Source organism: Carassius gibelio, chromosome B10 (assembly GCF_023724105.1).
Source record: "Carassius gibelio isolate Cgi1373 ecotype wild population from Czech Republic chromosome B10, carGib1.2-hapl.c, whole genome shotgun sequence".
Lineage (NCBI taxonomy): Eukaryota > Metazoa > Chordata > Actinopteri > Cypriniformes > Cyprinidae > Carassius > Carassius gibelio.
Window position 1 is genome coordinate 5,974,230 of NC_068405.1, and position 27,458 is coordinate 6,001,687.

The 27,458-nt window shown below is 38.9% G+C and overlaps 1 protein-coding gene across 1 annotated transcript in view; it reads left to right on the forward strand.

Moving 5' to 3' along the window:
- The window catches only part of LOC127966883 (ephrin type-A receptor 5-like), an 85,014-nt gene that overhangs the window by 13,789 nt on the left and 43,767 nt on the right, over positions 1-27,458 (forward strand). The window contains exons 3-5 of the mRNA XM_052568209.1: positions 243-906; positions 25,199-25,354; positions 26,423-26,758. Coding sequence (XP_052424169.1) covers positions 243-906; positions 25,199-25,354; positions 26,423-26,758 — 1,156 coding nt within the window. The remainder of the gene's footprint in view (positions 1-242; positions 907-25,198; positions 25,355-26,422; positions 26,759-27,458) is intronic.

Below are 27,458 nucleotides of genomic sequence, written 5' to 3' on the forward strand. Positions count from 1 at the left end.
CATCCACCCTGGGTTGTTTTGCCAATTGTATAGTGCAAATGCAGATATCAGATACAGGTCACTTTTAAAAGAAGATGTAAGATGCTCATCAGACCAAAAAAAAAAAAAAACACCACCAACAACAACAACATGTAATTAACAAATCAGAGTTGGGCATCAAGAACTGCAGTGTGAGCCGTCCTCTCAAACAGAAGCCCCTAAAATGAATGAAAAATTTCTCTCTTTCTCTCCTTGTTTTTTAGTGGGAAGAAATCGGAGAGGTGGATGAGAACTATGCGCCCATCCACACGTACCAGGTGTGTAAGGTGATGGAGCACAACCAGAACAACTGGTTGCAGACGGACCTCATCTTAAACCAAGGGGCTCAGAGAGTGTTCGTGGAGCTCAAGTTCACTCTACGGGACTGCAACAGTCTCCCTGGAGGTCTGGGCACTTGCAAAGAGACTTTCAACGTCTACTATTACGAAACCAACGACGAGGAGAGGAGAAATATTCGGGAAAGCCAATACACGAAGATCGACACCATCGCGGCCGACGAGAGTTTCACAGAGCTTGATCTCGGAGACAGAGTCTTGAAGTTGAACACGGAAGTTCGCGATCTGGGTCCGTTGACCAAAAAAGGCTTCTACCTGGCTTTCCAAGACCTGGGCGCATGTATCGCGCTCGTGTCCGTCCGAGTCTTCTACAAAAAGTGTCCTTTTGTTGTCAGGAATTTGGCCCTATTTCCGGATACTATAACCGGGGCAGATTCCTCCCAGCTTCTGGAGGTGTCAGGGACCTGTGTCAACAACTCGGAAGCTGATGAACTTCCCAGAATGCATTGCAGTGCGGAGGGGGAGTGGCTGGTGCCCATTGGGAGGTGCATGTGCCAGGCGGGCCATGAGGAAGTTAATGGCTCCTGTCAAGGTTGGTGAACATCTTCATTATTATGCAAATGCGAGCACTGCCGATGCCACACATGTGTGACGTATCCCCTTGAACTGCGTCTCTGAATGTCACATACGCTGATGAGAACCTGACCTCTTTGTGTGGCGTGGGCAGACTGTGACGTTCATTTCACAATCTAGTAATTTTACGCTTTGCATTTCTCATGTATTATGGCAGACAGAGTTTAAATTTGAGATGTTTATAATGGTTGTGTGCATATTTAAGCTACTTGAGAGCACTCGGCAGGTTTTCAAGATACTTTCTCAAGATGGTTAGATGGATTTACGTGACTCAATGCTGAGAGGCGGCTATAATCAATGAGGAAATGGTAGAAGTGGTTTGATAGTCTAATAGCTGTCAGAAAGCATAAGAATGACAGGCAGATTAAACAGTACAATGAATCTAACTGGATGGCAGCCCACTTCATGTCGGATATTGTAGAGTTTATTGTTTGATATAACACCATTTACTCTGTAACAAACTTCCATTCAGAGAGTCTGAAAGTCATGTGAATTGTGTGTAAAAATATTTGTGCCTCGCAAATATTAACTTCTGAAAGGAAATGTTTTCAAGGTTTGACAGGAAAGTTTTGTTTTAGAGACTGTAGGCGGGGCTCGGTTTGTTCGAGGAAACTCCACCAAAATCAATCCATAACGGTTCAGTTTGTATTTGTTTCTTAGTAAACATTTATTTTAATATATAAAAATTTGTTGCCATTCTTTGTGTCTATGCAAAATGACTGTTTTCAGGCTGGAATGACAAAGAAAACTCAAATTTGACTGATGTTCTGCAATACATCATTGAAAGAGCTGCCTGCTTGAATGAATGAATGAATGACAACATTAAATAAAAACAGGAGAATTTTGTAAATTTTTGTAAATAAAAAAAATATATATATAATAATGAGTTACTAAAACACACAAAAAAAGTATTAATTATTCAAAGAGACATTATGGAAGAAATCAGCCTTGATTTGATTTGTTATATTGTCAAATAAATACTTGTAATAGGTTTTTTTAGCCGTTGTTATTAGTATACATTGTGGATGGGATTTTGAATGGCTTATGTCTGTATCTTTGCAATATCCATTATACGACTTCTGTAATGACAGTACAAGTGTGAAAATCCAATCACAACAAGTAAAATGTACATAAAGGTAATGCAAACAAACAAACAAAAAAAAAAAAAAATCACAAAATCTAGTGCTACTCCAAATACTTTATTATTTTTGTCTTTCCTCGGAAGCATCAGGTTAAGATGGTAGAACTATTTTGCATCCTAACTTTGGATTCTTTAGGCACCAGAGTCTTTGATCGTCACTTTTTGATTTTAATTCCCTGTGAAATATGCTTTTGCTTTCTGCACCATTCTTCCTGAAATGCGAACACATGGGTAGCTCATCTTACTAAGAGGTGTCTTGCTTCATCTCAGAAACTGAAAATTCATAGGGCAGTCATTCTTTAGTTTGGTTATGTCTAAATCAGTTTTGGATTCATCTTTATTATAACTTATATTCCAAGCTGTTCCTTTGATAAACCTATTGTATAACTTTCCAAGACTTGTAATATAATGCACTTTGCATGGATTAAAATACATTACTACTTTTTGTTGTTGTTGAGCTTGCATGAGGACTAATTGTTATTATTTGGGAAAGAGCAACATAAGATTATTCTTGATTTTTAATATTGGTGACTTAACAATGTGGGTAAATAGTAACAAAATTTCATTTTAAATTAGTTTACCTTTTAATCATTAACCTACCAGTCGTTCATGTCTTAGTTTTGATGGCTTTACCCAACCCCCATCCACACCACTGGAGCCCAGAGGATATGATGATGGTTTGGATAGAGGAGACAGGAAGTGATCGAGGGGTCCACGCTCCAGCGGTGGAGGAGGGCAGTGTGTCCTGTGAATGAAACAGTGTCTTCCTCCTCCTCCTCCTCCTCTCTTCAGATTGCTTCCTTTGTCTGCTGCCAGAGTTGGCGCTTTGCGATAAGGACTCTTTTTGAGCTCAGTGTGATATTTCTGTGCGAATTAATTTCCATTGAGCTGTCCCGAGGGAATGTCCAGTGCGTCTGCGATGTAAGCTTTACAGGGAGTTGGTTTGTGCAGTTGGCAAGGTTTCCAAGCAGACTAGGCAACAAAGTGTCGGAAACGCTTTCAGGACTTTTGTCTAGAGGAACGGCTGCAATTCAGTGGGCAAAATGGTACAATGAGCACCGGAGCTGTGGGTGTGGAGTGCTGTTTCTATTCAAATGTTTCATGCAGACAATTATAAAATGACTGTAAACATGAAAGTCACCTGAGATAAAGAGGAAAGGGGCTGCCTGGATGCTCTTTAGGGAGACACGCTGAATGGATTCAGTTTGTCAAATAAATAGGACATTTTATTAGAGTAGAATAGAAATAATGCAGATGCTGATGGCTTAGAGAGATTGCACCTCTTGCAATTAGAATAGAATAGATCTTATGAGTTCAACTATGACAGCTTGTGCAATTACCCAGCAGGAAATGCATTAAGGCTCGTTCACACCAAGAACGCTAACTGTAGTGATAACTACGTTAGCCTTCACATCAACGGACGATCCGAAAACGCTCTGAAAATGATTCCAGTTATATCATTCCTCTATGCCATTATCTTTAATGTTGTGGTGTCTGCTCTTCTCTTAGGTTGCGGCCAGTTTAGTGAAATTTAATGCACATAAAACGTTGATTGTCTGTTGTCAAAAGTGTTACGATCACTTCCAAACCTTAGCAGAGAAAATGTGGTTTCCGAATTAAACGACTGGATTTTGCTTGCAGAAATATTATAATGTAATATATAATATAATATTATAAATATTAATATAGTGTTAAACGTGACTGCACCCTTACATTTAGAACATTTTCACAACTTTGTAGTTGTAGTTATTGTTCTTGGTGAGGAACATGCCTTTGTGCTCATAAATATAGGACACATTTTGTCTCACGTTGCCAGATTTTGACTTTTGCCATGAAGCCTCATCTACATTGTGTCTTATTTTGGCCAGGATATCTGACCAACATATTTAGGGGTTAAAGTTAATGTAAAAGAGAAAATAGATAACCAAAATTATAGACTGCACAAAAAAAAAAAAAAAGTATGATGAATCGATAGTTACAGAAAATATACTTATGTAATTTGTGTTTTGAGCCAATCAGGGAAGCTCAGAACCATCATTACCAACATACTGTAAATTGAACTATTTAGTCTTTCCCGAATCCATAGTTCCAATGAATATTTTTTAACTATGGTTTATAAGGCGGTTAGAAGCGGTTCAGTGTGTAATATGACGTGTACTTTAATAGCAATATACCACAGGGAACCACGGAGCCAAGCTTAATATCAGAACAAAGTTTACACCAATAATCTGACCTAAATTTGGTCTTGAGCTGATTCATTAGCAGAAGTTATCACTCCACCACCTGCTTGACGTCATTAACAACAGATTTAAACGACAGATGTGCGGCAAAGTTTCTGCATTTTCAGGAAACAGGATAGCTGCTAATTGTTTCTTCAACAATGCATTATACTACAGTCTTTGTATTTTGGCTCTCATAGACTTTGAGCAGTTCATTTTATCTGACTGCAGCGTCTATACCACCTTTTTCTGATTAATGTCAAAATTTGACTCCTCTGGAATAATAAAATGCTGCATTTTAACTTAAATCAATGGTAATTTAATCCCAATAGATTCTGATAAATATATACCTAGATCTAAATTGTTGAGATTAAATCTAGGGGGAAGCTGTGGCCTAGTGCTTAGAGAATCAAACTTGTAACACAAAGGTCTCAGGTTTGAGTCTCAGTGCCTGCAGGATTACCATACTTAGCAAATGTCACGACTTTCACTTGATGTAATGGAGATGTTTTTGGGGGAAGTCGTGGCCTAATGGTTAGAGAGTTTGACTCCTAACCTTAAGGTTGTGGGTTCGAGTCTTAAGCCTGAGGTGCCCTTGAGCAAGGCACCAAACCACCAACTGCTGCCCGGGCGCCGCAGCATAAATGGCTGCCCACTTTTTCGGCTGTGTGTTCACGGTGTGTGGGTTAAATGCAGAGCACAAATTCTGAGTCTGGGTCACCATACTATTGTAATGTTGCCATGTCCTCATAAAATCCTCAATGCATGTCAGACAATAGTTTAATAAAACAGTGGAGAAGGGAATGAATCTGCTGTCTCCATGTAGCCAAATCACACAGAACTGAGAATTTATATAATTTGCACCAAAATGAAATGCCAGAGCATGTCTCATTCAAATTAACAGTGGTGGACATAAAAAACGAATTAGCAAAGACTGTCCTGCCAGGCCTGTGGAGGTGTGAGTGAAGTACAGGAGTGTGGATGGGACGGCGTTCGGCTCTCTGTGGGATTGAGCCGTCTCTCCGGGCCGGAAGCTTTCTGAAAGAGCTGGATCTCCACTGATCTCCCTCTATTTTCATTCCTGTCAGCCGTTACTGCTGCAGATGTCAAACTCGATTCGGTCACTCGCTACATACCAAAGGACTGAGCTACTGTGGAAATGTACCAAAGACAAAGATATTTCGGATAGCACATCACGCTAACAGCATCGGGAGACCAGAGTTTCAGTCTTATTTTCACTGTGTGATATTTACTCGTCCACATATTGTATTATTGTATTGTACAGATTAAAGTATTAATTTGTTTGGAGGCACTCTTATCATAAAATAAATCAAAATAAAATATTTTACCTTTAATAAAATAATTTTCAGCTTATTATAGGCCGCATTCCTCCTGTTTATGACTTGCTCAATATGGCAATAAATTAAATATGATTTTGAAATGTATTTCATTTATTATTACTATTTTTTTTACATAATAATATTAAACTATATAAAATAAATATATTCTAATTATACTACTTGATAATTTTATTAAAATTAATAATAAGTTTATAGTGCAACTTTAAAATGAAAATTATATTTACTTGCTCACTTCATTTTCAAAAGTTTAACATTCATATAATTTTTAATAATAATAATAAAAAAACAAATGAACGTTTAGTTTAACATGATGTCCAGACGTTTAATTAAATTCAGTTTTTCTGCGTTTTTTCTTTAGCAAATTTTATCATATGTCATTATTTATTAAATATTTATCGTGTATTAAGTATTCAGTGTGAATGTTCTGTAGTGTGAATATTATTCAAAATGTATTCAGAGAGTATACGGAGACTGAGTAGACAAGGCCCTTTTTTATAATTTTATTTATCTATCTTTCATCCTTTTTGGAGCATGGCAGCCTTAGGTCATGATATATGTATATTTAATGGTAAAGAGCAGCATGAACATTCTGCTAAATGTCTTTTGTGTTTTATGGAGGTAAGTAAGTGTTTTAAATGGCCTCCTGGCAAGTAAATCATAACAGAATTTTCTATTTCGTATTAATTATTCTTCACATTTTTCATATCAGCTGACAATTTCACAATCATTCGTGGCATGTAATACCATAGAAGTATAGAAAGCGAATTAGTGATTGATTGATTTCAATGCACTGTTCATAAACGGCTTGCTACTTCAGTAGGATGGTAATTTTATAGTGATTGACTACATTTTCCTGTGCCCTCAGTATGAGAATTTAATAGGATTTTTTATGGGCTCATTTGTAAGCCGTTCTACCTGTGATTTCACCCACTGCTGCAGACTGCAGTGCAGAGATGTCGCTCTGAAAGAAGTACGTCGCCTCTTCTTGAGAGTCAGGAAATGACAGCTTCATCCAGAAAGTCTTCTCACCGCGTCTGTGAGCCCCGCTGGCGAAAGAAGCCCAGCTTCACACACACAAGTGAAAATGCCACAGCCTGAGCCGTCCACACTCACTGCTGTGCGAGAAGCTGCCCGGGTTGTGTTTAATTCAGCAATTCCTCCTGCACACCACCATTGTACAGTTACTTTACAGTCTTGTTAATCGACGCAGAGTTTGACGGTTGCAGGTTTTCACAGGTCAGACGTGTGTAACATGTCCCTGGTTTGTTTCGAATTAGTTTTGAGATGGCAGTCGTGTGTGGGATTAACGTTTCTGATGTGATTATGTGTGGGTGAACGTTGATCTGAGCAGACTGAAGTGTGGTATGTAGGTTGTTCTTGAGCAAACTAGGTCTGCATTGACACTAAAGAAATGCAAGGTCTTTGGAGGTTATTTTGGAGTTGCAGTCAAATGCAAATCAAGAACATGCTTTGCCTTATTCAAACACACAGAGAAGCTATTGCTGTTTACAAGACCGTACATGTTTCAGTGTTTCAGTTTATTAATATTTGTATACATTTTTTAAGTATATTAACTTACTTTATGACTCAACCCAGTAGCAAATGTTTTTATTTTTTAATTCATTATACTTTTTAACCATTTATATGGCTACTTTTTATGCAATATGCAGAATTATAAAAGTGAAATGTAAAATTTTTAAGTAGATAATGCATGGAACAAACACAGGGCTAAAAAACAGTTTGAGCATTTTCTTTAATATCAAGTGACAAATAATTTGTGCCAATGCCAATGGCAATAATTAAATTAAATTAAATTAAATTAAATTAAATTAAATTAAATTAAATTAAATATATATATATATATATATATATATATATATATATATATATATATATATATATATATACATTTATTCATTTAGCGACTTACAAATGAAGACAGTGAAAGCAATCAAAAACAACAAAAGAGCAATGATACATAAGTGCTATAACAAGTCTCAGATAGGTTAACACAGTACACGTAGCATGGGATTTTAAATAATATAATAAATTAAAAGAAAACAGAATTAAAAAAAAGAATAGAGCAAGCTAGTTAGAGGTCTTTACACACACACACACATATATACAATTGCATAATAAATTAAAAGAAAATGGAATACAAAAAGATTAGAAAGGTAGTTAGATTTTTTTTTTTTTAAGAATAGAATTAGAATAGTGAGTGTTAAAGTTAGAGGGTCAAATAAAGATGGAAGAGATGTGTTTTAAGCCATTCTTGAAGATGGCTAAAGACTCGGATTGAGTTGGGGAGGTCATTCCACCAGGAGGGAACATTTAATTCAAAAGTCCGTAAAAGTGACTGTGCTTCTTTGGGATGGCACAATCAAGCGACGTTCACTTGCAGAACACAAGCTTCTAGAGGGCACATAAGTCTGAAGTAACACATTTAGGTAAATGGGTGCAGAGCCAGTGGTAGTTTTGTAGGCAAATATCAATGCCTTGAATTTTATGCGAGCAGCTATTGGAAGCCAGTTCAAATTGATAAACAGAGGTGTGACGTGTATTCTTTTTGGCTCATTAAAAATTAAACTTGCTGCCGCGTTCTGGAAGAATTGTAAAGGTTTGATAGAATTGGCTGGAAGACCTGCCAAGAGAGCATTGTAATAGTCCAGCCTGGACAGAACAAGAGCTTGAACAAGGAGTTGTGCAGCATGTTACGAAAGAAAGGGCTTGATCTTCTTGATGTTGAATAAAGCAAATCTGCAGGATCGGACAGTTTTAGCAATGTGGTCTGAGAAAGTCAGCTGATCATCAATCATAACTCCAAGGCTTCTAGCTGTTTTTGAAGGAGTTATGGTTGATGTGCCTAACTTGATGGTGAAATTTTGATGAAACGATGGGTTTACTGGAATCACAAGCAGTTCTGTCTTGGCAAGGTTGAGTTGAAGGTGATGGTCCATCATCCAGGAAGAAATGTCTGTTAGACAAGCTGAAATGCGAATAGCTACCGTCGGATCATAAGGATGGAAGGAGAGGTAGAGTTGAGTGTCATCAGCATAGCAGTGGTATGAAAAGCCATGTTTCTGAATGACAGAACCTAATGAGGCCCTGTAGACAGAGAAGAGAAGTGGTCCAAGAACTGAGCCCTGAGGCACCCCAGTAGTTAGATGTTGAGACTTGGACACCTTACCTCTCCAAGATACTTTGAAGGACCTATCTGATAGGTAAGACTCAAACCATTGAAGTGTGGTTCCTGAGATGCCCTTTGCCAGTAGGGTTGACAGGAGGATCTGGTGGTTAACCATGTCAAAAGCAGCAGACAGATCAAGAAGGATAATTACTGAAGATTTGGATTCTGCTCTTGCCAGTCTTAGAGCTTCAACAACTGAGAGCAAGCCCGTCTCAGTTGAATGTCCACTTCTGAAGCCAGATTGGTTGCTGTCAAGGAGATTGTTGTGTGTGAGAAATGTAGAGACTTGTTTGAACACCACTCGCTCAAGTGTTTTTGCAATGAAAGGAAGAAGGGAAACTGGTCTGTAGTTCTCTAAAAGAGATGGGTTATACGTGCCTGTCAAAATGATGAGGGAAAAACACCAGTGTGGAGGGAAGTGTTGATGATGTGAGTGAGTGCAGGTACAACTGCAGGAGAAATGGCTTGAAGGAGATGAGATGGAATAGGATCAAGCGGGCAAGTAGTAGGGTGATTAGAAAGGATGAGTTTTGAGACTTCTGCCTCAGAGAGTGAAGAGAAGGATGTAAATGAGTGTAAGTTTGCTGGTGATATGAGCTTGACTGATTGTGGTGTGGAAAATTGTGCACTAATGTGTTTAATTTTATTAATGAAAAACGTTGCAAAGTTGTCAGCTATTAGAGATGAAGCAGGAGGAGGAGAAGGAGGACAAAGTAGTGAGGAAAATGTTTTAAAAAGCATGCAAGAGTTAGATCAATTGTTAATTTTGTTATGGTAGTATGTCATTTTAGCAGTGGAGACATTAGCAGAGAAAGAAGATAGGAGTGACAGAAACTCAATAAGGTTAGTACTATTTTTGGACTTGCGCCACACCCTTTCAGCAGCTCTAAGCTTAGAACGGTGTTTGTGTGGAACATCAGATAACCAAGGGGCAGAATGGGTGTTACGGGCTGGCCTGGAAGACAAGGGGCAAACAGTGTCTAAACAAGATGTAAGAGTGGAGCAGAAAGTATCAGTAGCACTGTTCGCGTCCAAAGATGCAAACAGTTTAGGGGAAGGAAGTGAAGATGAAACCATTCAGATAGACGGGAGGGTGAAAGTGTGCGTATCTTACGTCGAAAGATGACATGTGGAGGGGTAATTGATGAGTCAGGGACCATGTTGAGGTTAAGAGTGAGGAGGAAGTGATCCGACGTGTGCAGTAGAGTAACCAGAACATGATCAGTAGAGCAGTGTTGTGTATAAATAAGGTCCAGTTGGTTGCCTGATTTGTGAGTAGCAGTAGTTGACGCTTGGTTGAGATTAAAAGAGGCAAGCAGAGAGTGGAAATCAGCCAACAGAGGTTTATCTAGTTGGATGTTGAAATCTCCAAGCATAACTAGGGGAGTACCATCATCAGAAAAGGTTGAGAGCAACACATCTAATTCATCCAAAAAGTTACCCAGTGGTCCTCGGGGTTGATAGACAACTATAAAATGTATTTTAAAAGGGTAGGTAACAGTAACTGAAAGAGATTCAAGGGTAGGTTAGAAGGGTAGGTAACAGTATTGGAAAAAAAGATTCAAAGCAGCTGTTGATACCCAAAGATGGTAAAGGATTACATTTCCAATCATTAGAGATGAGCAGACCAGTACCTCCACCTCTTCCAGTCAAACGGGGGGAGTGGGAAAATGATGAATTATTGGAGAGTGCTGCAGGTGTAGCAGTGTCCTCTGGTTTGATCCAGGTCTCTGTTAGGGCCATGAGATGAAGCCTTGAATGACTAATAATAGAAGTAATTAAATCGGCTTTGTTTACAGCAGACTGGCAATTCCAGAGACCAATAGAAAAAGAAAGTAGTGTATTAGCAGATATAGGCAAAGTGTGCAGGTTGTTAAGATTGCGCTGTCTAGATTGTGTGATGTGTGGTTTGCGAGTGGTAGTGATAGTAGGGATCTGGAAACACATAGTAAGATTTGGTTATAAACAAAAAACAACTGAAACAGAAATGAAACAAGGAGAAAGAAAAAAAAAAGATTAATCAAAACAATACTTATATTCCCTGCCGATGTCCCTGCCCGGTGGAGTCGCACGGTAGAGTCGATGGTCTTTACACTCTTCGGTCTTCACACGAGGAGGGCTTAACTGGAGGGCTGCCGCGGTATACTAATCTTTTTTTAAACCCGACAAAACGGAAAGTGAATTCAGCTGAAAAGTTGATAAGACTTTCCTCACTCTGAATAATTATATATTGTAAAATAAGCTGCATGTTATTATTTGTAATCAGCACAGTGTTTCTCTCTCTATTTCTCTCTCTCTCTCTCTGCTGTCCTTGAGCAGAATAGATCAGCGACCTGTTTTTTCGGGGTGGTGACCCACCTGTTGAGAATATCTGAATATCTGATTAAATGACAGAAATGTTGCAATTATGCATAATTATATCCCGTTTTAGTCCCTATCAAATTCCCTTTCAATACCTGCAGCACCTGCACACAATTCCTTTATTTCTTTTACAAGCCGCACACTACAGTTTCTGAATGCTGCTTGGGAATGTGTTTTTGGGGGTGTTTTATAAAAACGAAGAATGGAAATATGAATCAAAAGCCGTTAAACCATCAAAATATTGGGGAAGCATTGATATTTTAGCTAAAACTGGAGATGTCAACATGCATGATCCTTATCCTGCGTTTCATTCAAGTCAGATGGAATATTTATCAGAAGATCACATATAAACAAACAGCAATGCTGGCATTTGTTTCAGAGGAAATCATTTACCGTGTTTTCTGCGCCTTTATCTTCAAACATCTGCTAAACTGGTTTTACTGCCATGTAAATGTGGGAACTTTGACTTAATAATGTATGTTATTTGCTTAAACAGTCAACTAAACGACAGGGAAGTGTAATTTAAACATCCGTTTCTGAGATTTTCATAATTCAAAGTTTCTAAACTGCGAGTATAAAGTTCAAACAATGTTCCCTTGTTGTCATATGTTAAGAAAGAAGCTGTCAATTCTGGACGTCTGCGTTTAATGGAATGCAACATTAACCCTCAAACTGATTGTTTTCTGGTCTATAATTTGGTGGATTTTGGCAGGGCTTCGTTTGAACCAGTTTGCACCAAAAATGGAGAGAATCTAATTGATTTCCCCCATTTTTGTGCAGTAAATAGTGTAGCATTACATCCAATCTAAGCTCTTTTCATATCCCACAATGAATGACAAAACCCAACAATGGCATTTCTGATGCGTTTTCAGGCCTGCCTATAACGGCCATCAGCTAGAGATGACATGCTGTGAGTATTAGCAGGCGTCCAACTCAATGTCATTGACATAATGGAATTTAGATAGCAGATTTGCTATGCCATAAATCAGCTTCAGTCCGGCCCGCTATTCAAACACAGCATTGAGGAAAAATACACACGTTTGGCCTTCACAATAGCCGAGCACAAAGACCAACACTAGCCGCTGCCAATCACATGTTTGCATACTGTGATTTGAATGTATTGGTTTATAGTGGCGTTTACTCACAGGACGTTAAACACAGGAAAAGGATGTTTACTGGCGGCGCTCAATAGCCATCTGGGGTACCATTGTTACACTTTACTTCGCTGTCTGTTTCTGTTTTAAAATGCATTCTTGGAAATGCGAGTTTATGTTTTCAGACTGGTTTTTGTTTGACATGTTGATGTTAGCATAGATTTCAGCTAGAGATGGAAATCTTAAGGAATTTTGCGTTTCTGGCTCAGATTCCAGTTAGTCCAAATAGTCAATAACTGTTCTGATCAATTCAGGTTTATACTAAAATATGTTCTGAGAACATTTTGGTAATGTTATTAAGTTAAGGGAACATTATATAACTTTATATTTTATAATTTTACAAACATTTGAAGGACATTGGTTTTGAATGTTTTTATTTTTTATATATTCTTAAACAACCAGTAACATAAAAAAATGTTTAGAAGTAAATCATTCCATGATTGTCATGATTTTAGTTTATTTTTATTTTTTTAGAAGCTTCTTAGACCATTATTTAAGACTAGATAACTTTGAACAAATATTCTATCAAAATTACAGAAAGAACGTTTGTTCATAACTTTGAATAAAAATCTTGCCAGAATATATGACTGGAAATACTATACTATATATAGTACTATATATTATAGTAAGTATAATATATACTTACTATACTTATATGTCTTACTATATGTCTTATCACTTTTAAGTACACTAAAAGTCCACTTCACTATGTCAAATTGAAAGTTTTATTTTCAAGTAAATTTTTAATTGTTGGTACACTTTTTTTTGACGTTGACTAACATACCATAGCTAACATGCTAAAATATGTCATTGAATACGATTTTCAATAAAAAATTTCAATCTAGCTTGAGTTTATGCACTAAAAAAAACACTCCCATTATAATCAGTAAAACTATCTACACTATATGATGAATAAATATAATATAATATAATATAATATAATATAATATAATATAATATAATATAATATAATATAATATAATATAATATAATATAATATAATCAATACCTCCGACTGTTGTCGATACACAATCTTCTATCGGCACAATCCCTAAAGTACAGTTAAACAACAGACTATTTTATTGTCTATTCACAATGTGCCCTTTATTAAATGCATGTCAAATACACACTTCCTGTTCTAATTAGCATCAAATCTATTATCTGTCATTGCATTTATCAGCCGCTTTCATCATAATGTTCTCCAACCAATTAGTTTTCGTTAACCTGCTCTGCCTCTTATAGCGAGCATCATGGTTTCAATTATTGGATATATCTGCTATCAAAGCTTGTTTGAAACACTTTGTTTCCCCCTCTGGTAAATATAAAGGCTTTTTAATCAACAGTTCTTGTCTCAGAATGTCTCTCTATTAAAGGCGCACATATTGAGATCCTTGCAGCTCGTTAATTGCCAGGCCCACCACTGTTTGCTGCATATTAATTACCTATTAGCCTTGTGCGCAGCGCATTATGACTTTGGCTAGACTCCCTCCAGAGTGAGCAGTGATCATCCCTGAATTGTCAATGAGACGCTGCAGTCGAGCATGTCCAAATCACATCACATTCAATCAAGGCCATAGTGCACCTGAGTCCTTTCCACATTTCATGGCCAGCGTTTTGCTTGAAGGGACTGTGAGATAATATTTAACTTCTGTCATTGTTCGGTGGATTGTTGTTTGGTTTAGATGTGGTGTGATGTTTTGAAATGTTAATAAATAAATAAATAAGCGATTCGAAAGCATAAGGAGCCGTCTGCTCTGCTCTTTATAGCTCTTATGAATGTTACACAACGATCCACCTGCACAGTGCAAATAGCCAAAACCTGGATATTTTAGGCATTATTAAAATCCTGGTTGGGACGTGTCCCGTATGAACGGCGCATATGGCCACCCTACAAATAGCTTATGTTTTTTCTGTCATTGTCAACTCAGTTAATAAGTGAACGAATGACAACAGTGAAGTAATTCTATTCTCGTTTCACAGGCAAAACACAGAATTGCTGTGACATCTTTGGCTCTCTTGTGTTGGAGGGACACAGAGGTGATGATTGAGTTACCACCCAGCTGAAGAGCGATAAGAGCATGTGTGTTTGTGTGTGTGTGTGTGTTCATCAGCATTGAAAGAGCCCGGTGACAGTGATGAATCGAGCAGGTTTCACAAAAGACTGAGCCATTGAGAGGTGATAAACAGAGCGGCTGGCTATCAGATGTGTGTGTGTTAACAGGTGCTTGTTGGCTAACAATCTGTGTCAAGAATCTTTTCTTAAAGATAACTGGGTCATATCAGTAGAGCTCATCATAAAATAGACTCTCAGTGGCCATATACACTCACTGGACACTTATTTTGCCTTCAGAACTGCCTTAATTATTTGTGGCATAGAATCAACAAGGTGTTGGAAACATTCCTCAGAGATTTTGGTCCATATAGACATGATAGCATCACACAGTTGAAAATACAAACTTATACAATTTATTTTGTTTATTTATTTAATTGATTTTTACCATGCTTTAACTACCAGTTCCTCTTCAGGAACTCGAGCTGCGTCGAGAATGATTGGGGGAACGCCCCCAGTGTGACGTCTCTGAATCATGTGTGTAATCAGTCCAATGGATGGGCGAGACGTCATAGGCGGGTGACGTCAGAGACCAGGAAGCATAAAAGCCGGAGAGGCACAACCGGCACTTGCCCTCTGTCTTCAGCAAGCGATTTCTGTGTGTGTGTACTGTTCAAAGAACTTTACGTTTGTGAGTCTTATTTAGTGTTGTTTGTCATCCCCCAAAAGTATGCCAAAAGCACCCTGCGAGACCAAACACAAAATGGGCGAAGGCAAGCAGCATTTCAGACTGTGTGTCCCTCCCTGTCCTCGCTATATCTCAGGCGGGATACAAAAAGTTTGTGCGTTGTTTGCCTGGGAGCGGAGTATGCAGAGTCGGCTCTCGAGAGCCCGCATTGCGAGCGGCCTGCCCTGCATGTTCTCCGTTCCTGGAGGGCTCTCTACACCGAGGGGAGCCTTTGCTAGCATTCCCCGTGGCGTTGGTCCCTCTTCCGCCGAGGCGGAGCGGCGATATCGCTCATGGGGTTCGCAGTTGGATTCGGCAGAGGAATGGAAACGGCGAGTCCCTATCTTCTTCATCACCTGCCAGATCCAGCGCCCGCTCTCAGAGATCGGAAGCGCACTCTGGCACTACTTCTCCCCGGGGAGCGGGCTCAGCGTTTCATCTATCTTCCTCTGAGGAGGTTGATGTGGTGAACGTCGCCGTTCTCCCCCTCAATCGCCCCTGTATGAGGAGCTTTTGGAGGTGGTAACTTGTGCTGTGGCCAAGTTGAACATTGAATGGCCAACCTAGAAAAAGGCTGAACCGCAGAAAAGTCACCGCCACCTCCGCGCAGAAGCCTGCCTTTTTTTCCCGATTTGCATGCCGAGGTGTGTAAATCATGGGAAAACCCTTCTCGGCCCGCGTCTTCATCCCCGTTTCTGATCACTATGGCAAGGTAGCGGGGATGAATGAGCGCGGTTATAAGGCGATGCCCCGGGTTGAACAGATGCTCGCGAGCTATCTGTCTCCCGGTGCTGCATCGTCATTAAAGGCTCCGCCGCTGCCCTCCAAGCCGCTGCGTACAACATCAGCGCTGGTGGGCAAGGGGTACTTGGCAGCGGGTCAGGCTGGTGCATGTCTGCACACCATGGCGGTGTTACAGGCGTACCAAGCCGATCTGCTGAAAGATTTAGATGAGCAAGAGCACGTGAGATCTGAGGATATCACGGACCTCAGGAGGACCACTGATTTGACTCGCTACCAAAGAGACCACTCGAGCTATTGGGCAGTCGATGGCAGCAATGGTAGCAGCAGAGAGACATTTGTGGCTCACCCTGTCTGACATGAAAGAAAAGGACAGGGTTTGTCTCATGGACGCTCCGCTTGTATCCTCGGGCCTGTTCGGCGACGCTGTTAATTCTGTCATCGAGAGGTACCAGGCGGCGGCGTTCCAGTGATTCCTCCCACGTCGCTCTCTAAATCCGGAGGCTGCCGGCCGGGGGCACCGAGCCTCCACCGAGTACCAGCTCCTCATACAGGGAGGCACAAAAACAGAGCGTCGCCTCACGGGGCTTATGAGGGCAGTCCCCTCTGTGGTGCAGCGGGTTACACCGCATTACACGGTGTCTGTCTTGCCTCAGTGCCCTCAGGAGATCGTTCTGCCAACCCTGCCGGAGTTACAGGGCACAGCGGTCTCCAGCAAGCACCACGCCCAGTTACCGCCCAGAAATGTAGCGGTGCTGAATGGCTCGCCGCCTCCGCGGAGGTCTCTAGAATGGTTAGTTTGGTTGTCTCCTGCCGGTCCGCCATTACAGGGCACCGAGCTAGCTGTTCTGATAACACCAGAGGTCATTCTCGAGAGACTGACTCCCTTAGTAGATTATTTAGCAGCGTGGAAACTACTGCCAAATGTGTCTCAATGGGTCCTGTACACTGTAGAAAGAGGCTACTTAATTCAGTTTGATTCTCCTCCGCCTCGATTCAACTGGGTTTCACCCATGCTGGTGGGTCCCGAGCAGGCTCTGGTTATGGAACAGGAAGTGCACACTCTTCTGAGAAAGGAGGCCATCGAGGTGGTCCCTCCTCACGACAGGGAGTCAGGGTTCTACAGCCGGTACTTCATTGTTCCAAAGAAGGATGGGGTGTTCCGTCCCATTTTAGATCTGTGTCTAGTGAACCGCTCAGACAAGCGACTGAAGTTCAGGATGCTCACATTCAAACAGGTTGTGTCTCAGATCAGGTCCAAGGACTGGTTTGTCACGATAGATCTAAAAGTATATATTTCCATATCTCCATCCTTCCCCTACACAGGAAGTTTCTGAGGTTTGCATTCGGGGGCGAAGCATACCAATATCGAGAATTTCCCTTTGGCCTTGCACTTTCACGAAGTGTGTGGCTCCGCTACGACTCCAGGGCATCCACATACTGAACTATATCGACAATTGGTTGATCTTAGCTCAATCAGAGCAGATGATGGTTCGGCATCGAGATGTCGTTCTCGCCCACATGAGAGAGCTGGGGTTAAGACTGAACGCCAAGAAAAGTGTGCTTTCTCCAGTACAGAGAACCACTTTTCTGGGCATGGTGTGGGAGTTGACCACGATGCAGGCACGCATGTCACCTGCTCGGATCGAGTCAGTCCTCGCCGCAGTCACAAGAGTGAGAGAAGGCCAGTCACTCAGTTTCAAAAACTGCTGATGGCAGCTGCATCCAACGTGATACCTATTGGCCTGCTGTACATGAGACCCCTACAATGGTGGCTCAAGACCAAGGGGTTCTCCCCGAGGGGAAACTCACTTCGCATGATCAAGGTCACGCGGCGCTGCCGACGTGCCTTGGATATGTGGAAGAAGCCTTTGCTCTTGTCTCAGGGCCCGGTGCTTGGAGCTCCTTGTTGCCGCGTGATGCTAGCAACGGACGTGTCCCTCACCGGCTGGGGTGTGGTCATGAGTGGCCACCCTGCCCACGGTCTGTGGAGTGGTCGCCATATGACATGGCACATCAACTGCCTGGAGATGCTGGCAGTGCTGCGTGCACTTCGTTATTTTCTCCCAGACCTAAGAGGTCACCATGTGTTGGTGCGCACCGACAACACAGCGGTGGTCTCTTACATCAGCCACCAAGGAGGTCTGCACTCACGGCGTCTAAACAAACTAGAGTACCAGATCCTTGTGTGAGCCCAGGACAAATTCCTCTCGCTCAGAGCAGTTCACATTCCTGGGCATATGAATATGGGAGCAGACATCCTGTCGAGGCAGGGGCCGAGAGTTTTGATATGGAGAGTTTTTGGCCAGGCTCAGGTGGACCTGTTTGCGACTCGAGTGACATCGCACTGTCCCCTCTGGTTCTCTCTGACTCATCCAGCTCCACTGGGGCTGGACGCCATGGTACAGACGTGGCCGAGGCTTCGTCTGTACGCCTTTCCCCCGATTGCTCTTCTCCCAGGAGTTCGGAGTCCGGCTGCTGTTAGTAGCCCAGTTCTGTCCAGGGCGAGTATGATTCTCGGACCTGATTTCCCTCCTAGAAGGCTCTCCCTGGGAGATTCCCGTCAGTAGGGATCTCCTCTCACAGGCGGAGGGCACCATAGTCCACCCCCGCCCAGAGCTGTGGAAGTTATGGGTGTGGCCCCTGAGGGGGCACAACTCGTAGCTTCTGGTCTCTCAACCGAGGTTGTTAGATCTAAAAGTATATATTTCCATATCTCCATCCTTCCCCTACACAGGAAGTTTCTGAGGTTTGCATTCGGGGGCGAAGCATACCAATATCGAGAATTTCCCTTTGGCCTTGCACTTCTGTATCTGTCACAGACATCAGGTGGTAAGAATCGAAACTCAAACGTAGTTTAGAAAACTAGTCCCGTCCGAATAGTGCTTATGTATGACCCAGTTTCCTTCTTTAATTATGATGTTATATAATCAATCGTATAATGCTTCTGTTATCCCAAGTTTCATCTGGGAATGCTTTAATTTCTTTTCAGTTTACAAATAAATACAAAGACATCAAAATGTTTTCGTGCTAAACATCTACAGTATGCTAAATCAATAAGTAGAATTAAATCAGAAAATAATAATAATAAATACAAAAAAAATCCCCTTGGTCGTGTGATGAAAGATTTTAGCATTGTGTTTCCTAGTCTAATGTTGCATGACAAGAGATTCAGTGACTGACTTAATAATAAATAAAGCCCAGTAAGGTTTGCAAAGGGAAAATGTCTTTGGAATATAAATAAATATGTAAAATAAGACTTCCAAATCTTCCGTTCTTTTGGAGCTATTGGATTATAGCTTCAGGCACTTTTGTAAACAGAATGCATTTTTTTTTCTAATCTTCAAGGAGGCATCTGCACGGTTCATGAAACAATTTCATGAAAAATGCATTATTAGACATTTGTAAATATCCATTCTGCACTGGTTTGAGTCGAGCATGTCAGAACAGATATATACTTGTCTTGTGACTTCATTATGCAGATAAACTGTTGAATAATCTTGTTGCCTGAGCTGTTCATTTAATAAAGACGTGTGTCCGATCAAATGCACACCAGCTCTGTGTGTAATGCAATCAAAGGTTCCTTCAAGCTCCATTAGTGCAGCCCAGCACCAATGCTTTATTTAATCAAAACCCTTCTGGTTTCCATTAACATGGACTTTTAGATCATAATGCTGGGTGTCGTTTGTGGGGATTATGCTATAGTTGAGTGGAAAAATATATTTTAGCATGTCGTGATCTGTATCTGTCAGCTTGCCATCACATCTAAATGGATCATGGTTAGATGACAGAATGTTTAAACCAAGTGTGTGTGTGTGTGTGTGTGTGTGCTCTTGTTTTTGTGTCATATCAGGACACAACTCTGTATAATGACATGAGTATGACACAGGTATTACAAGGAGAGGGTGACTTATGAGGACATAACCCATGTCCCCATTTTTCAAAACGCTTATAAATCATACAGAATGAGGTTTTTTGAGAAAGTTAAAATGCACAAAGTTTCCTGTGAGGGTTAGGTGTAGGGTTGGTGTAGGGCTATAGAATGTACAGTTTGTACAGTATAAAAACCATTACACCTATGGGATGAACACACTTTTCACAAAATTAAACGTGTGTGTGTGTGTGTCTGTGTTTACATAAAATGTACTTACATTTTCAAATCCAATAAATTAATTGTAATGCATTTCTTTAATCAAATATACAGTAAAAACAGTATACTTGTACTTTTTTATTACAAATAAAATACAAATAAAATACATTTTCCACTGTATTACCACATGTAAGAAATTATGAATAAAAAGTTCCAAAAGAACAGCATTTATTTGAAATGTATTTTATAACAATGTCTTGACTGTGACTTCTGAAAAATAAATAAATAAATAAAAATAATTTTGTAAAGTTGTTATAATTTCAGATTAAATTCTGTTATCAAATATCAATTCTGCTATAATATTTCATTCATCGTCTTCTTTTCCCTACAGTGCTCAATGACCAAGTGCCACTCATACAGTATAGACCAATTCAATTCCGTTCAATTCAAAATGATTTGCATAGTGCTTTTAGTTTCATACAAATGTCATGTTTTATTTGAATGACATATAATCTCACTGAAACTCATGCTGCTGGAAAACTGTAAATGCTCTGTGTTTGCCCTTTCATGGCCATTTAGATAATAATAAGACTGTGAGCTTTAGAATGCTTTAGTGTTTTCCAGCAGGACGCAGGTTAATGCTAATTGCAAGGTCACTTAAAAATGTGTGTAATTTAGAGTCGATTGCTGTTAGCACTGCTCTAAAACAACAGGAGGCCAAGAGATTTTAAAGCGACAGTTACCTAAAAATCAAACTACAAACCTCTATGCATATCTTTCTTCTGTGAAACGTAATTTTTCACCATACTAACCTAAAACAAGCAATCATGTGAGGATGGTCTCGTCTAAACGCTGCCAATGGGGCAAAGATGATCTATTTTCAGCCTCAGACAGGCGGCTACAGCTGAGCAAATCTCGTCTGCAGGCCACGGCACTGCCTCTCTGAAAAAAGATGGAAGTCTTGAGAGAATTTCACCCTGCTTTAGTTCACGTGATTTGGCAACAAATTAATAGAGGATTGAGCCCAGAAATAATTGTAATGAAAACTATAAACTAAAGTTATAAAAATCTATGTAATTCCTGAGAATAGGGAAGTCCACATCACAACTATAACAAGAACAAAACAGAGGAACCTAATGTGTGTATATATATATATGTATATATATATATATATATATATATATATATATATATATATATATATATATATATTTACAGCTTATGAAAAAAAAAACAAAAAAAACACTGACAACCAATCAGAATCCACTCGACTTTAGACTTTTTAAACAGCACGTTATTGTTTGTTAAGGATACTAATATAGTTTTGTAATAGTTGTCTTTATAGGCATCATTGTTGGTGTGAACAAGCCATATAGTGAGTGGCATGTTTTTTAAGGGAAAATTTTATAGAAATAATTTAAAGTGTTATTTTTGAAGTAATATAGGTTACCCATATACATACATGTTATCCTGTTTTATAATATATATATATATATATATATATATATATATATATATATATATATATATATATATATATTAGTGCTGTCAAAATTAGCGCCTTAACGCATTCGCTTAATTTTAAATATTTAACGCGTAAAAAAAAAAAAATAACGCAATTAACGCGGTTGCAGTTTTATGCGTCTATGTGTGTTCAACATGCAAAGAAATATGGATAAGACCAAGGAAGGACTTTTAGACGGAAAGTTTCAGTATAAAACTCTGCCGGATTACTCTTCAGTCTGCCACAAGAAACATTACTCTTCATTCAGTCTGCCACAAGAAACAGCAACATTAAAACCATGAACTCAAATGTCATTGTTTAAAAAAAAAAAAAAAACAATGACTGTAACAGTGCGTAAATTAGACCTTTCTGTAACGCTAACGTTAATAAGCTTAAACGAAAATAACGAAATAATTGTGTAGCGGAGTATTTTTTGTACACAGTGCCGCGAACTGTCAATCACTCCTGTACGCGTGCATCACTGTCCTCCTCAGCTGCACCAACTTGCGCTCTCTCTCTTCATCAAGCTTTAAAACAAAAAGGGGACAAAAAGATCATATTGTCTTTGTGCATAGGCTATAGATTAATTAGATAAATGAATATCTAAATTTGTGCCTTGCCGTCTACGGTATTTTTTTAGAACTTAGAAAAAAGATGCTGCAGCCAATGAGCAGCCAGCGGGGGCTCGACTCAACCTCCGCAGACAGTTTTTAATGTTTATCAGACAATAAATACTCAAGATTTTGCTTTAGTATAACTCACAACGAGTTTCACACACCTTCTCCGGCCACGTTGAGTTGTTGACACTTAACAGTGGGAAAAGCGACACATGCGCTATTCACTTGTATAACTTAAGGGTGAATGGGTAATGTAGTTTCTGCTCTGGGTGGGATGAATTAGGAAGCTTGCATTGTGAAGGGCGCTCTGAAAATCGGCAGTGCAGGTAAACGATTAAAACCTCTATTAAAACAGATGTCCAAATGAGCGTACCGGTACGCTACAAGCATGTTCTGGGTGCACAGAGAGGTGGTGGTACGCTCAAGAGCTATATTTGGAAGTGACGGTACTGAGTACCGGTGCTTACCGGCCCACTTAAAGCACTGGCAATCACTATAATTTGGAATTTTTTTGCAGTCCAATTAGAATTCAACATGGAAATCATTTTTGTTTTTTATTGGCATTGATCGTTTTGAATTTCAAATGGTACTTGCATGCCTGTGTTTTTATTTCTGTAATAAATATGGCTTTCAAGCCAACAGTTAATTTGGAAGATATTGATGGTTTATTGCAGGTATGTTGTTTACATGAGAAAATCTGTGTTACAAGTTAAACAAAAATTCCAATAAACAATCATATTTTGAATTTAAATAGTTTCTTTGTCTTGAGTTTACATTAATTATTTACATTTTACATTTACATATCCAAAAAGTTTCAGTCTTTTAATTGCGATTAATCGCGATTAATCGCGATTAATTTAAAAAAATTGTGCGATTAATTAGTTATTTTTTTTAATCGATTGACAGCACTAATAAATATATATATATATATATATATATATATATATATATATATATATATATATATATATATATATATATATACATTTGTGTGTGTTTGTGTGTGTATCATGTATATGTGTATATGTATATTAACTGTTTTAACATATAAATATTTTATTTTATTATTTTATTTTATACTTTCCGGTTGACGTCACCACCTGGCTCCAGTGATAAATCATTTTACAATGAGATGGAGTGGGTATTAAAAAGTGAATAGGCTTACTTTTGATTTCATGTTGACTTTTAAGGGAAAGTAGTGAAACTACAACTGTTTTGCTGCACTAAAGTGGACTTCAGGGAAAAGCATAAAATACTGCAAAAGTGCTGAATATGGTCCATTAATAATAGTTAAATGCTGAATGATATTATATATCATATTATTCTGCATTAGCCGCCTCTTTCGGCTCGGCTTGATCTCGCTGTGGCTCAGAGTTGGGTTGAATTCACAGCGCACCTCTGCTGTCTGCCTCTTAATGCACACCAGGGAGGCTTTAATTAATGTCTTTGTGTGCACTTTGGACTGCCGAGGCCATTGATAATCTATCTCTCTCTCTCTCCATGGCAATACATTATCTAAATGTATTTTGCGCGGACAGGGTGTCTGCTGTGCATAAGCACCTGTCCTGAATGGAGAAGCATTGCAAAAACCAAATTTACTGAATGCATTCGTCACACTTGTGGGTGTAAGACTGTAAATTGTGGTTTTCATGCCCTTCTGGGAATGTTGCCGTGTAAGAGGCTGGATGAGTGTGGTGTTTGATGGGTGAATATGTGAAGACTTATACGTACCATTGTTTTTAAAGTAACAGTTCTCCTAATAAACACAACTTATGTTATTCTTTACTTACCCTCATGCCATTCTGAACCCATATGGAGAAGTTTAGCAACATGTTCAGACTGCTTTTTAGCGGGAAACAAAAGACAATGACAGTCTCACTCACTCATATGCTGCATTAGTATCTTTGATTGAGGAACATTCTAACAATTAAGTAATTCCCTTCCACCATACAGTAACTCTCAAATCCTTTTCCTCTGACGCCAACTTCCTCTGTTTCCATTTTATAATAAATTTTTATTTGCCATATGCAAATAAGATTTCAGAGATTAAACTCAGTGAGCAAGACTGCAGCAATATTGGCTTAAACTTTTTTAAATTTTATTTTGTTTTGTTTTGTTTTGTTTATTTATTTAGCAGAAGTAAAAAAAAAAAAAGATACAAAAAAAAAAATACAAAATATGTCCCTATCAAAATGCACTTCCTTTGCATGGACATTCTGCTAAACAACTCAGTCCATTAATATATACTACAGTTTAAAAGATTGGGTCAGTTTTAAATAAATTCATATTTTATTCAGGAAAGATGTGTTAAAGTAAATACATTCATGATATTACAAAAATTACTCACATGTGACTGAGATTGTAATGATGCTGAAAAATCAGCTTTACATCACAAAAAATAATGCATTTTATAATATATTTAAATAGAAAACAGTTATTTTAAATCATAATAATATTTCTCAATATTGCTTTTTTACTATATTTTATAAAATAAATCAGTAAAATAAAATAAAATATAAAAGAAACTAACATTATATATATATATATATATATATATATATATATATATATATATATATAGAAAGATAGATAGATAGATAGATAGATAGATAGATAGATAGATAGATAGATAGATATGGATAGATATAGATATAGGTATAGATATAGGTATAGATATAGATATATATAGATATATATGAATCTAACAAACCCTAAACTTTTAACAGTTATGTACACACATATTTCCTTTCTACCCGTTTGCTTAGCACATCAATAAGATTAACATTAAGAATAAACAGATGCTAATTATAAATAATTCAGTAACATCATACAAAGGAAATGTTTCCCATCTTTTATAAAACCAGTAAAAGACTCATTTTGGGTCGATAGCCAAGAACAGAAAGTACGCTATTCATTAAACCCTGTGTTCAAAGCGTCAGCCCTCTATTGAAATAAGCACCTGCTCTTTTTAATGAAGTTTTTGCATGTTTGACTTTAATGACTAAATTTTCTCATCAGCTCTAAACAAGCAGTACACAGGCACTGATCGATGGCATTACTAATGTAATCACTTCCCTATTGTGCTTGATATCTCTGCAGTGTGCAAGCCAGGCTTTTACCGATCAGCTCTTCAGACCAAAAGCTGCAGTAAATGTCCTCCCAGAAGTTTCACCAAACTGGAGGCCTCCACCTCCTGTCAGTGTGAGCAGGGGTACTACCGGACTGAATCGGACCCCACCAACATGGCCTGCACAAGTAAGAGCTGCTTCCTTTAAAGGGATAGTTCACCCAGAAATTAAAATATGCTTTATTTTTTTATCATTTTCAGCCCATTCAAGATTATTATTATTTTTATTATTATTTTTTTTAAGTAGAACAATTTTTTAGCTGAAACTGTGGTCCTTGGTAATTCATAAAATGCAAGGCAATCAGTACTTTGTGAGTCTAAAACACAAAATGAATCCCTGTGGCTCCTGACATTATATTGAGATCTTATGAAGTGAAACCACTGCCCTGTGCAAGAAACTGAACATTATTTACATTATTTATTTACATTATTATTACCTGTAATCTAGAGCATCAAGAAGATGGTGTGGAATGGTGACAAATGAACGAATCATTTGAACCAAATTCTTTTGAACCGGTTCTTTTGGTGAACTAGTTGAACCAGTTCACCAAATCAGACTGAGCCATTTTAAAACAGTTTGCAGCTCAAACAGCACAAATCTACAAGTTACTCAATCAAAACTCACTTTCGGACGCTTGACACTATCCCTGACTCCAAATGAGCCAAAATACCAGTGTATATGATTCTATGATGAATGAACTGATTCAATGCTCCAGTTCCTCCAGCAGTCACTGAACTGAGGAAACAGTTAAACTGAGAGCTATGTCCATGTTTCATATCATTATTGGGTGCTTTAATATAATTTTTTATGTCATCGTGTGATTAAGTAAACATATGGGTGAACCGGTTATTTGAACCAGTGATTGAAACAAACTGTCCGAAAGAACCAGTTTGCGAAAAAATAATTGGATTTCCACATTGCCCGATGTTTTATATAATGTTTAGTTTCTTGCACCGACTGATCGTTTTGCTTCGTAAGACCTCAATCCACCATTGTGTGTTCCTTGATAATCTTTTTTGGAAATACTTTTAGCTATTGATTTGCATTCTATGAACCACCAAAGACTATGGTTTCAACTAAAAATCATCTATGCTCTTTCTTTTGTTTGTTTTTGTTTTTGAAAAATTTTTGGTATAATGCCATTTTTTGGTATAATGTTCATCATTTTGTCTTGATATACTTTATTATCTTGCAGAGCCACCTTCGGCCCCACGTAACGCTATTTCCAACGTGAATGAGACCAGTGTCTTCTTGGAGTGGAGTGCTCCGGAGGAGACAGGCGGTCGGAAGGATGTTCGATACAACATCGTGTGCAGCAAGATCAACACAGATTCAGGCCAGTACGAGCCGTGTGGAAGTCATGCACGATATCTGCCTCAGCGGACGGGTCTGAAGAACACCTCCATCATGGTCATGGATCTCCTGGCTCACACCAACTACACCTTTGAGGTGGAGGCTGTGAACGGGGTGTCGGAACTAACCACCCCTTTGAGGCAGTACGTCTCACTTAATGTCACCACCAATCAGGCCGGTGAGTACAGTCGTCCCTCTGGAATTGTGCTTATTGCATGCTTAAAGAGCCAGTAAGATGAAAATTCTAAGCTTCCTATCACTGTTTATAAGTCCTGTACATTAGGTTTAAATCCATCAAAGGTTAAAAAACATTGTCATTTTGTCAAAATATCATTTTAAAATTACCTCAATTCTCGGAGATCCCCAAACGGTTCGCGCAAAGCTGTTCAAAAGATTCAGTTTCCTTAAACCCCACCTTTCGGTAGCATACTGTGTTCTGATTGGTCAACTGATAGTTTTGATTGGTTGTTCCGCACACAACTTCATGGGCATCTTCGTTAGCATCTGTTTGGGGTGAATTATGTCTTATTCCTCTCATCGCGCGGCAAACAGTAAAATAAAAAACTTTAACAGTCTCGCTGCTTTTTCTTCTGTGTGGGTGTATTCAAGCCGCGCATTTCAGTTTGAATCTGAATAGAGCGTTCAGCGCGGGGGCGTGGTCACATTAGATATAATGAAGGGAGACGTGAAAAACAGACATCGCGTTGTTTTCATATGGATTACTTTATCACAGAATATCTGTTTTCGGCAGCACTTGTTTAGTTTTAAAGTAGACATGTTAAGCTTAAATGAAGATCAGTGCAGACAGGCTGCAGACAGCACAAATACTGATAAGACGCTCGGGAGAAAACAAACTCATAACTTCATAATCATACTTC